Genomic DNA, 12,182 nt, shown 5'->3' with positions numbered 1-12,182 from the left:
TGTAAATCCGTATGTATTACGATTTAGACAGCTAGCAAACCACTGGGAGATATATACGGTGGGCACGAGTACGATGTACACGGCGAAGTTTAAGACGTCGACAGCGGAGTCGATGCATTGATGTAGGTACCGAGGAGCAGAAGTGTTGGCATGCCGCATGCATCTCGACGAGATGCCTTCGGTTATGCATGGGAAGTGGAATTGCATTGGGTGCATCGTGCATGCAAACGCGAAGAAGGTGATGGTGGATTTGGGATTTGGCGGAACATGGTCGATCGAGAGATCACCACTTCACCAAATCACCACCACATTGCCCTACATACCCAATCCTCGATCGAAGCATAAAGGCACGCTGCAGCCGGCATCGCCAGCATGAAAACGTCACCATCCAGTGCCATGCACAAGAACATGATGACGAACGTCGACGCAAAGGTTAGATTTTCAAAGATATTTTAATCTATTATTAACCCTGTGTTTTCTTCTATAATGTAGGAATAAAAGCTATTTTGTCCGTATTTACCGTATTTCAAGATACACATAATCCGCTCCGTTGTAACAAAATTTGGGTAAATTGCCTATTTTAACGAAATAATAATTTTTAGAAAGATTTTAACGTAATAATAAAAAAGGTTGTTTTTCTTTCTAAGGCAACCAGCCAGTCGCGACTTTTGGGCCGAATAGCAGCCTGGCCCAGGTAGAGCCCGGATCAGGAAATTTACCTCCTGCCGTCGATCGAATGGCCTCTCTGCAGCTTCCCTCCCCTGTCCATTGGATCAGCATCTGGCAAGGGCTTGCGCCGCCGGCCACCCGCCTGCATCCCCGCCGCCACCTCCACAGCCCGGAGCACGCCGTAGCCCTCCGAGACTACGAATCGGAACCCTGGCGGGGGCACCGGTGGCGGGCCGCCTGCTGCTCGCAGCATTCCGTCCACCACCGTCAGAGCCCGGAGCACGCCGCGCGTCCGCGGCGTAGCCCCCCGACACTGCGAATCGGACCCCTGGCGGGGGCGCCGCCTGCACCTCGCGGTCGCCGTCCGTCGGGTCAGCCGAGGGACGGCGGAGCGGTGGCCGGCGGCTGCGGAGGCGGCGGAGGAAGAATCGGAGGGGGCACGATGGCGGCGGAGTGCGGGGAAGCGGAGGGAGGGCCGAGACGGAGACGGAGTGGCGGCCGGAGCGTCGCGCGCCCGGAGGCGGCGGGGATTGCAAGCCGCCCACCCAGGTATAATCCCACCTCGCCAATTTACACCCGAAATCGCGGGCTTAAAACCCGGGATGCGGATACGGGTAATGTCTCCAATTAATTAATTGGAGACACCCGATTCAGCAATTTGAAACGCTTTGCAAACTTTGAGCGCACGATTCTTGCGAACTCTCAGCTCTTGTGACCTCGAAAGGTTAGTGTTCTGAGACCGTGCTCTCCAGGTTTGGGCCCAATGGCACCTGGTCCCGGGTTGTTGGGTCCCTGTCCGGGCCCGGTGGGACCGTGGAGGATGTTGCCGGAGGCTGCTCCCGGCTTGTTGGGTCCTTGTCCAGTCGGTTCAGGTAAGAGGCCTCGCTGGGGTTTCACCCGCCCTCTTGGAGGTGGGTCGAGGTCCGATGCACGTTGGGATTCTCATAAGAGAGTCAAGAGTGACGTTGCTGAATCCGACACACCTGAGCCAGCCCCCGATCCCAACATTGCTGTCACCACACCTGAGCCAGCCCCCGATCCCAACATTGCTGTTGGCCAAGGTACGCGCACGTAGGGCGCGCAAAGCCATGGAAGCCATGGAATAAGGTTAATAATAATTAGCCAGAAACAAATAAGGCTATATAAAAGCCATAGTTAGCTTGTGTGTGTAGGCTTAGCTTAAATGCCAATAAAGCTTGCGAAGCACTAGAAAAATAAGGCTATAAAAGCCATAGTTAATAATAAATAAGCCTGTAAGGCTATAATTAGCCAGAAACAAATAAGGCTATATAAAAGCCATAGTAGCTTGTGTGTGTAGGCTTAGCTTAAATGCCAATAAAGCTTGCGAAGCACTAGAAAAATAAGGCTATAAAAGCCATAGTTAATAATAAATAAGCCTGTGGTTGTAGGTAGCTTATAAATAAAATAAGGCTAAAGGGCCAATAGTGTGTTAGTAGCTTAGGGTGCACGTGCGGCATGCACGTGTTTTTTTTTAAATCGAGTAAAAGAGGTTTTATGTTTATAGAAATTCTAATAAACAATAACTTCACATTTGCATAAAAGAAGTGTGCGCTGCAAAGACTCATTTGGAAAGAATATCTAGCAAACAACAATTTTGATTCAGTAACCAACAATTTAGGCATTCCGAAAGATATCTAATAAACGGAAATTGCTGACCTGTGGAGCACCCTGCTGTACAGCATCCTCCACGGCCTGGTACTCTATGCCCTTCATCAACATTGATGAGCGGAGCTTTGATTTCTCTGGTTATGATGAGATCAATGAGAAGTGGGACAAATTTGTGGATTTTACCAACAACCTGGTATTGCTCCATTCAAATTCTGTGTCCTTGAATAAATGGACTCGTCATGGCATTAGCTACGCTGGTGATGTGCCCTTCAAGTTGCTGGTGGATCCATGTCATTGTTGCCTCAAAAATACTCAGTCCCTTATATGAGCAATTGGATGAATGTTTCACTGAACTGTTCTGTCATGGTTGCCTTGTGCTGGTAAATTTGAACTTCATTGGTTGCTCCAATAATTTTCGATACATAAAATCATCCACACTGAAGAAGTTGGTCTTTAATACCTGTTAGAATGTCTATGATGCTAAACTTCTAGTGTTTTATACGGTGCTGATTCTTGGATCCCTCAACTTGATCATTGAAGACTGATGGTATCAGGAGGCATCTCTAATTCTCTATAATCATTGAAGACTGATGGTATCAGGAGGCATCTCTAATTCTCTATAAGCGTGGCTTCACTTGTCAACGCATCAGTTTATATACAGTACAATGAGTATTTCTTTGCGAAGAATCAGCGCATCTTGGTGGTCTCTACAACATTAAAGTTTGTAGATGAAGATTTTGACACACTGGTATGTCTTGCAGACATGATATTTCCCTTAATGTTTGTTTTCATTTCTCATTAGATGCCTACTCAGACATTTTAATATTGCATACAAGTGACCGATTCTGAAAATATAATCGTGTGAGATATGTCATTCTCTTTTGCCATTAGGTGTATCTACTATACGACATGTTTCATTGAGAGAGAAGTTATTTTCCATCTAGCTGAAACTTGCTATACTATTATGTAGAGATTCATGAGTTCAGATAAACAAATACTCCAGTGCTTTTCTGTAGATGATTTATGTTTTAGTACAAATATTTGTCTTGATATGCATATTATTTCAGGCGTTGCTCCAAGAGAACTTAGATAAATTTGCAGCATTTCCTAACATGCAGGACTTGTCACTGGAAGGTTGTTTACTCGATGATGAGTATTATTTGACAGCAGACTGAATGATCTAAGGGAGCTTTCTTGAGAATGTACTTTGTATACGGCATACCATGATTTTTGTTTTTTCTATCTTGCCATATCTCTCATTAAGATTCAGCTATCTTACCTTGTATTACCACCAAAAGTTTTCCATAGGTTCTGGGTTTGTATTGAGGGGAACCAGCCTGCAAAGCCAGGGTGGAGACAACGTTCTGATGTCCAAAGCTGAAGTTGATATGTCCTGTACGACCATGACCTGGTTGAACTTTTGTGGCACATGGTGAGGCTACAAGATGGCATGGTGATACACCAAAATTTAGATGGCTTCTTGGTGAGGGTCCTCTTCTCTTATGTCGTTCTCTTTGCCCCAGTGCTGGCTATTATCTCTAAATGGTGAGTGTTTCCTCTTGGCCTCTACTCTCCGAGTCCTAGTATCGAAAAAGTGTCTGATGGGTTGGGGTAAGGGGAAAGGAGCTGGAATGCTGGATTATAATCATGCAGGTTATCCTGGATGTTGTGGACCTCGAATTATGTTAATGTAGTAGATATGTGAGGAAAAGGTCCCTCTTCCAAGAGTAGCAGTCTAGACAATCGGAACAATTCCAAGAATAAACTCACAATGTTTTGCACTGTAGCAATTACGATAAGCTGTGGTAGATAGAATCCCTGTTATCGTTATAAATAATGTGATCTGTTCCTATGACTTTGTAATTCATTTGAAAATTGCAAAGAGTCAATGGAAGCATCTGGAGCTATCGCTGATTATTTTGACAAATCAATGAACACGTGATGCTTGACTGTAACATTGGTCTGGAGACTGTAAGAACTGAATGAAAGTCATTAATATAGAGGCTGCACTGATTTCATCATCTATAAAGGTGGTGAATTTTGACTTTGGATATGCAGGGTGCCCTTTTAACTATATCTTTCCAGCTCAGTTTCACTTTACTAAAATCACCTGCCCATGTCTTGATGCCTATATATAATATCTCCGTCACCGTTTGCTATAATGCACTTTATCGTGTCTACATATGAGTTTTTTTCCTATGTTCTGCAGAATTGCTTAATTGATGTGGAATCAGCTTGTATCCAATCTTCTAACTGCTGTACTTGGCCTGGGCGCAAATTGTGTTTGCTTTGTGCATTACACTCTGGGTTCTCGATTCTGTCCATTGCTGGGCCTAATTCAAAGAGGTGGCATACCTCTGGGACCAGCATAGTGGTGAGGTTATTTGTGGGCCTAATTCAACAGGACGTGTTGTTGTACTAATGTGCTAGTATGCTTTAAAAAAAAGTACCAGCCTTGAACTCGTCCTGAAACATGAAACCGTTTGAGTTGGTATACTTGGTAGTTATCAAAATGAAAAGAAGAAAGATTCAATCAATAGAGATCAAATAAGAAAGGCGAATGGGCATGTTTGGATGGAGTCCTGGACTGAACTACCCGGCTAGGAACCCTGCTTGGGGTGTGTTTGATTGCAGTCCTGGGATTTCTGCCTCGAAACACTTGCCTGCGCTAGCTGCTGGCTGCCAGGCCGAGCAAATCGATCGCCTGGGCTCGTGACCCGAGCTGCCTGGCTCTAATCACCCCCAAACCCACTTTCATTTACCCTGCTGACATTCCCTTCCCTCTCCTCACATGTAGCTAGCTTCTTATTTGAGGATAATCAAAATTTGTTCCATGAATGAAGGTGAAGGATACTTTATTGATATGGTGATTGACTAACCCTTTTGCGTCTTCTGCTCATCAATCGACTTCCACCAGTGTAGCTACAGTAATTTTCTTGTGCGGCAAATTTGGTAGCATGATCACCTTTCCCCCCTTCCGTTCTCTTTTTTAAAGCTGTTGACGCCAGATTTTGACACATGTGAAATCGGCGTTAGGAAAGAAAGAAATCAGGAGATGCGGCAAAACAGAAGTCACGATTGGAGTTCTGTGCAACTTCATTGATATCTAGAAAGTCGTGTAATGTAGGTCTAGCATATGGGTAAGAGGTAGGGGTGCGTGCGGATGTAGTTATTGTGAATGCTTCAGATATCAGCTTAGTTTGTTGCAACTTATATCTTTTATCTAGGAGTAATCTCACATAACACGTCGAGGACACTCACAGGCAACGCACAACCCAAACACTGCCTGTCCCTTTCATCTACTCAGGCTTCATTCCAGGGCTTTAACCAAACGCTGCCATGAAATCATCTCTGCCTGGCCAGGCAATTTTGCAATCGATTACAGGCAAGTCACAGGCAGCTCAAATGCTCAGGCAACTCACCCAGGGTCCGAACCAAACATGCCTTACAAGCACAATGGTATCAGCTTGCTGTGAGCGAACCTGTCCGATGTCAATTCCTAGTGGGAACAGAAATTTATCCCCAATTTTTTTAAGGAATATCCCCAAATTTAACCTTGCAGGTCCTACACCCACGTATGGAGCTGCGATTGTATCGTGACGTGCAGTTCTGTGCAACTTCATTGATATCTAGAAAGTCGTGTAATGTAGGTCTAGCATATGGGTAAGAGGCAGGGGTGCTTGCGGATGTAGTTGTGTTTTTGTGTCCGTTTAAATACTTACGGTGGCTGTACATTAGTAGTGCATGGGAAAAACACATCCTTGGTACATTAGTAGTCTTGGATAATTAAGGATTTGTTTGGTAGAGTTCCATCTGATTCTAATATTTTATGGGAGCTGATTTTTTGAGAGAAGTGATGGTGCGGCTGAAAGTGATTCTCTTTGATTCTCTAGCATATGAACTCTTAAAATCAGGATGGAGAATCACTTCACAGAATTAGAGGAAACTACTTTTTTCAGTTGCCAGCCTCTTAGTTCATTTCAAAGAATCACTTTACAGAATCAGCAGAGAATTACTTCTCTCTGAAAAACTATTTGGCAGAGCTCGTACTGGAATCAACAGAGAATCAGCTCTGGAAACTCTGCCAAACTCACCCTAAGGTACTATTTGAATCCACCAGCTAAATTTTAGTTGGTTAAATTTTAGGTGGCTAAATTTAGCTGCTATGGATCCAAACAGGACCTAGCTATTTCTTTTAGCTGGTTGAACCTAGCTAAATTGTTAAAGATCAAATTGCCCCTCCACCTTCCTCAGGAAAAGTTTTTAAAGCGGGAGGGCGGGGTAGGATAGATAAACACCTCTTTAACTATCATTTCTAGCTAGATTTTAGTTGGGTGGATCCAAACAGGATCTAAGAATCCACAAAGAAGGAAAATGCAACATTAAAACAAAACATATGCAACAACGAAAATCTATAATTGAAATATTAAAAAATATGCTAAAGAATGAATGCGTTATTCGACTTTGGGATAGAAAATTCCCGTCGCAATATGAACACTATATTTTATACAACATTCACTGTAAAACATGCGAAAATAATAGCTATACTCCGATTTTTTTTTAAGATTCCGGACATCTTCCTAGCACTGCCGAAAGAAAAATGTGTCCAACCGAATCATCGGCCCAGCATCATGCTTCATCCCGTCCGTAGGCGAAACCAACGCCCCCGGCCCAACGAAGCCCACGACTACAAACCGACCAAAAAAAAAAAGAAAAGAAAAGAACGAACACCCCCGTCTCCCTCTCGGCCCTCGCTGGCTTCTGCCCCAAATCCCCTTCCCTATGCTTTTGGTCGAACTGGAAGCCGCCGTTCTCCTCTCGTCAAGAGGCGTCGCCCTCTACCCCGCCTCTCCTCTCTCGGCGCTCGACTGGTGCGGCGTGGAGATCCTTCCGGGCTTGGGATTGGTTGCTTCTGTCGCCGCTGGTAAGAGATCCTAACCTGCCTTCCTCGCGAAGATAGAAACCCTAGGCTGCTTTGGTGGATATCTCTAAGGGTTCGTTTTATTCGAGAAAAAAAAATCGTTCTTCTGTTTGCCGTGATTGCGAGCTACCTGACCCAAAGCTTCCCCTCCCTCCGTCCAATTAGCTGTGGATTTACTTGCTGCGTGGTACCCTGCTAGTCCAATAATGCAATTTTATCCATCCGTGCTTCGATTAAAATTACCCGCAAGATTAGTCTCGGATTTGGTACCCAAATTACAGGCGCAAATTTGATTTGCAAGAATAAATAAATAAAATCCAGGGTTCAGTGCCCTGCGTCAAGTTTGTTGTCTCCTGTGTGCAGCTGAACCAATGCTTTTACTGGCATACCTAAATTGTACTGATGTCATTTCATGATTTGTGTGTGTTGCAGGTTGATTGGGTGCGCAGGAGTGGGGAATTGGTGACCAACAGTCACCATGTCCGTGGCGGCCGGTGTAAGCGATGCGGCCATCGCGGTGCGGGACAAGCTCCGCGGCAAGATTGGCCAGACCAAGGTCAAGCGGTACTGGCCAGGAAAGGCGCCTGAGTGGGCTGATGATGCTGAGGAGGAAATAGACCTCCGCACAGCACGCGTCTCCCTTGACAAGGCATTCCCAAAGGATGAGGATGGTGATATCCCTGCAAAGGACGATCGTCGGCTCCGGCGTCTTGCAGAAACCCGTGAGAACAAGGAGGAGCTGAGGGCAGACCATCGCCGTATACGGCAGGCCGAGATTGTGTCAACTGTTGAGGAGCAGAATGAGAGGCAGGAAGCTGATATCGACGAGGAGGATGAGGAGGCCCAGGAGGAGAGGAGGAGGAGGATAAGGGAGAAGCAGCTCTTAAGGGAGCAGGAGGAGGAGGAGCTACTTCCTCAGGAAGATGAGGAACCTGTAGAGGATGAGGAGTCAGAGGAATCTGAGTATGAGACGGATTCCGAGGACGAGCAGATGGGCATGGCTATGGTGAAACCTGTCTTCATACCAAAGTCACAGAGGGACACCATTGCAGAGCGTGAACGGCTGGAGGAGGAGGAGCGGCAGCTTGAGGAGCTGGTCAAGAAGAGGCTGGAGGCTAGGAAGATTGAGACTAGGCAGATTGTGGTTGAAGAGATTAAAAAGGAGGTGCACATTGAAAAGGCACTGAATGAAGAGGCCAACATTGAGGATGTTGATACAGATGATGAGTTGAATGAAGCAGAGGAGTATGAGTCATGGAAGAATAGAGAAATAGCAAGAATTAAGAGGGACAGGGAAGAAAGAGATGCAAGGTTGAAGGAGAAGGAGGAGATTGAGAAGGTCAGGAATATGACTGAGGAGGAGCGTCGGGAATGGGAGAGGAAGAATCCGAAGCAGCTTCGGCAGACCAAACAGAAGTGGAAGTTTATGCAAAAGTATTACCACAAAGGTGCCTTCTTCCAGGAAAGTGCTGATGATCTTATTCAGTCAGCTGGTAAAGAAGATATCTACAGCCGTGATTTCTCTGAACCTACTGGGGAAGATAAGATGGATAAGAGCATCCTTCCCAAGGTCATGCAAGTTAAACACTTTGGGCGCAGTGGAAGAACGAAGTGGACACATCTTGTTAACGAGGATACTACAGATTGGAATGCACCGTAAGTACTCGTCTGTTGCATCATTATTGATGTTGTTCAGTTGGCTTGTTAGTTTTCTTCCATGAGCTGTCAGTAGAGGTTTCTATTTTGCAAGTAAATAATGATGGCCTGAATATTTTGGATGCTTTTAATTAGGAAGTCCAATGGATGTCCTGCTCTAGATATCTTTGAGTTGACATATGAATTGTAGCTTTGACACATAGAATTGACCTTACCTCTTATATCTTCTAGTTTGTCAAAACCTTCAAGCTCAGTTACACATTTATCAGTTGAATTGTTTTGTATGTTCTCTGGCGTGTATTTTAGTCTTTTAATAAGGAAAACTCTGGACTGATTTCTTAATGAACTTTCAGATGGGCTACAAATGGGCCTCTCCGAGCAAAATATAACGCAAAAATGGCAGGCATGAATGCACCTATTGCTAAACCAAAGGGAAGTAAGAAGCTGAAGGACTGGGATGAAAAATGAGATACTAGCTTGATCTGGTACTACTCTCTATGCCTTACTGCCATACAAGCGCTACCTACCCAAGAACTGCAAACAGTGCTTATGTAGATGCTTTTCTTTTTCATTTTAACTGCATAAACCATGTGACCTATGTGTGCTTGCATTTTTTGTTGAAATGTCCCATAATGATCCATGGATGGTCATTAGGATTGTACTTTCTTGTGATTTTTGCATATTTATTGCCTTATGCCTGTGGAAATCTTCAATTTCACCTTTCATTGACCATTTTCTTTCTTTACTAAACCTTTTTTCCTTATTCCCATTAGTATCAAACCATATTAAGTAGTTGTTGTTACCCTGTGGTCTACCGTATGATGTTGAGCTGCTACCGACCTACCGTATGTGCTGCTGTGGTGTGTTTGTGGCTGTGCTTCTCTTTCTGATGCTCCTTGATGAGAAACCGACCTACCGTATGTGCTGCTGTGGTGTGTTTGTGGCTGTGCTTCTCTTTCTGATGCTCCTTGATGAGAAAATCTATAGATTTGGTAATTGTTGAAGTGATATACTCAGGTGTTACTTGATAAAACAAGGTATTGCTGCACAATCCACTTTAAAACAGCAAAAATCGAGTTTGCTTAAGTGACTGATCTATATAATGGCATGCACTTCTATATGCATTTTTTTATTCTGAACAATGTTTTGCTACTTACAAGATTATTAGCATGAGGAAGTTCTGTTTGTTTGTTGTAGAAGATGAGTACAAAGCATGTATCTAGTAAAGTTGAACACCAGAATATATGTGAAATTAATTTGGACAAATTATCATTAAGTTCTGAATACATGTCTATTAAGTAGAAAATATTAGCAAACTATGGTGGGGAGGGGTGCCAAGTAAGGATCTTTATGTTGAATCCTAATCCACCTGTGATTTGCATGATGACTTAAGGACTTAATTTGAACCCCTACACAGTTTAATTCCCACCCCTTCTTTCCTGTATTATGCATCAACTCCATTTTAGAAGTCGAAAACGTGAATAAGTTATTGTCTCCTCTTGGTGTATTTCAGCATAGAAGAATGAGTCAATAATCAGTATTAGGGTGAATTTGTGGATGTGAAGTAATGCCACAAATGATACTATTAAGTAAATTAACTTGGCTGCAAATTCATAAGTGCATCACATATATGGCTTCAAGTCTACAGCATATTGAATGGAAGAAAAAACAGGAAATGAAAACTCAAATTATTAGTAAGTCTTAAGGATGAAAAGTGTTGCTAAGCGGTCAGTACAGTTCAAGTAACCTCAGTATTTTTTAACGCCGAAGGATGTAATATTTTCTTTCACCTCTTCGTATGTTTTCTCTGAATTGGTTGGAAGCTAATTGTAATACTGTCAGAAGGATGATCCCATTTCACATGGAACATGATTAACCAGTTAGGTGGCTATGCGCATAATTCGTTGAATGATCAAGGCACATGTTTTAGCTTCTAGACTTTTTTTTCTTTTTCTGAAGCCATATACAACTGTGTACACTGAAACTGTAGGATAACAGTGCTTTGGCTCAGCTTTAATTTTAGAAGTACTTTTGTTGAAAACCTATGCCTAATATTGAGCTGATTCTGATTTGTTTGTTTCTTGGAAGGAGGCTGATTCATGATCAGCTTTTAGCTCTGAAAATTATGACAATGAACCTTATGCAATGCAACATGATAGCTCTACATGATAAGGAACTAACTATACTTGTCAGAATTGATTGGACTGATCAGATTTGATTTTGGTAGGTTTCCTGTCAGCTTACTGATGCGCAAAGTTGTTAGTTTTATATACTTTTTGTGCTCTCAAAACAATGGAGGGGGTGGGGTAGTGCTTGACTGAATTGATGAAGTTGTATGTTAATGGTGGTGAATTGAAATGTACATGATGTATTGAGATAAGTCAGATTGAGATATACATGATAGTATCATACTCGTGTACACCTAACTTCAAAATTGCATTTAATTGAACTATATAGCAGACATAGGAGTATGAGTAGCCTACTGGCACTGGGCAATGTTTCAGACTCAGTTCTCTATCTTTCTACATGGAAGTTGAATGATGTGCTGATGCCAGTCAATAAGTTTGTGTTTCAGTGGGCTTGTGCTTCTAGGTGGATCCTGAATGCAATGGGATGGGCGAGCGGTCTAGTTGAAGCCGAACAAGGGAACAACGACTGCTTCCTTGATCTGAGGCTGCAAGTTGCTCCTTTCTGTGCCTGAGCCGGACTGCGGGAGCAGACCGGTGAGCCAAACAATGCCACTGTCAACCCCATTAGGTCCATGGTATAGAATACTTCTGGATCTATACAGGTTCTTTGTAATGGAAATATGTGCCATTTTTTTTTATAAACTCAGTATTGCCCAGCAGCCGTGCCCTTTGTATCTTTGCTGGGAATAACAGTGATGATGAAAGCAACGCCTTTAGTATTCCTTCTTTGGTGTCTATCACTACTCACCGGCACCGGTGGATAATACTCTGCATTTTCATGTGGTCGTTCGAATGAAAGGCGTTTTTATTTTTGGTTTTCTGTGGCGAAACATATTCCTGTGCTCTCCACATTCTGTTTACTCGTGTAATAGCACACATCATTGCCTTAGCGCTGACAAGGCACACATCATGGCCTGCAAAATTGCCATGGAAAACCAGAACACCTTCGGTTTCAAAAAAAGAAAAAAAAGAAAACCGATGGAGTGCAAATTATTCCGTCTACTCTCCCCACATGTTGGACAGGTGTCCATGTTTTCGTAGTCTTCATAGAATAACACACAGTTATTGACACAAGTATGAAGCTTTTGGTAGTCCAAGTCAAGGTCTCGAACCACCTT

General features: G+C 43.5%; 1 protein-coding gene and 1 long non-coding RNA gene across 5 annotated transcripts; both read left to right on the top strand.

Moving 5' to 3' along the window:
• Nucleotides 1-737: 737 nt before the first annotated feature.
• Nucleotides 738-5,098, top strand: LOC101770055. Of its 3 annotated transcripts, none has more exons than XR_001163186.2 (3): nucleotides 738-1,218; nucleotides 1,422-3,046; nucleotides 3,417-4,349. It is a non-coding gene; the product is annotated as an uncharacterized LOC101770055 (long non-coding RNA). The 3 variants fall into 3 exon arrangements; XR_002678309.1 differs by adding an exon at nucleotides 4,508-5,098 and having other exon boundaries at nucleotides 745-3,046; nucleotides 3,417-3,843; XR_214464.2 differs by having other exon boundaries at nucleotides 744-3,046.
• Nucleotides 5,099-7,048: 1,950 nt separating this feature from the next.
• On the top strand, nucleotides 7,049-11,876 carry LOC101769103 (microfibrillar-associated protein 1). Of its 2 annotated transcripts, none has more exons than XM_004952174.2 (4): nucleotides 7,049-7,222; nucleotides 7,652-8,875; nucleotides 9,229-9,360; nucleotides 11,451-11,876. In XM_004952174.2, exons 2-3 carry the CDS (start codon nucleotides 7,698-7,700, stop codon nucleotides 9,341-9,343), a joined length of 1,293 nt encoding a protein of 430 aa, XP_004952231.1. In that variant the 5' UTR covers nucleotides 7,049-7,222; nucleotides 7,652-7,697; the 3' UTR covers nucleotides 9,344-9,360; nucleotides 11,451-11,876. The 2 variants fall into 2 exon arrangements, with proteins under 2 accessions (XP_004952231.1, XP_004952232.1); XM_004952175.2 differs by having other exon boundaries at nucleotides 11,439-11,876.
• Nucleotides 11,877-12,182: the final 306 nt, after the last annotated feature.

Source organism: Setaria italica, chromosome I (assembly GCF_000263155.2).
Source record: "Setaria italica strain Yugu1 chromosome I, Setaria_italica_v2.0, whole genome shotgun sequence".
Lineage (NCBI taxonomy): Eukaryota > Viridiplantae > Streptophyta > Magnoliopsida > Poales > Poaceae > Setaria > Setaria italica.
The sequence above is the reverse complement of the archived record's forward strand: the minus strand, read 5'-3'. Positions and strand labels throughout refer to the sequence as shown.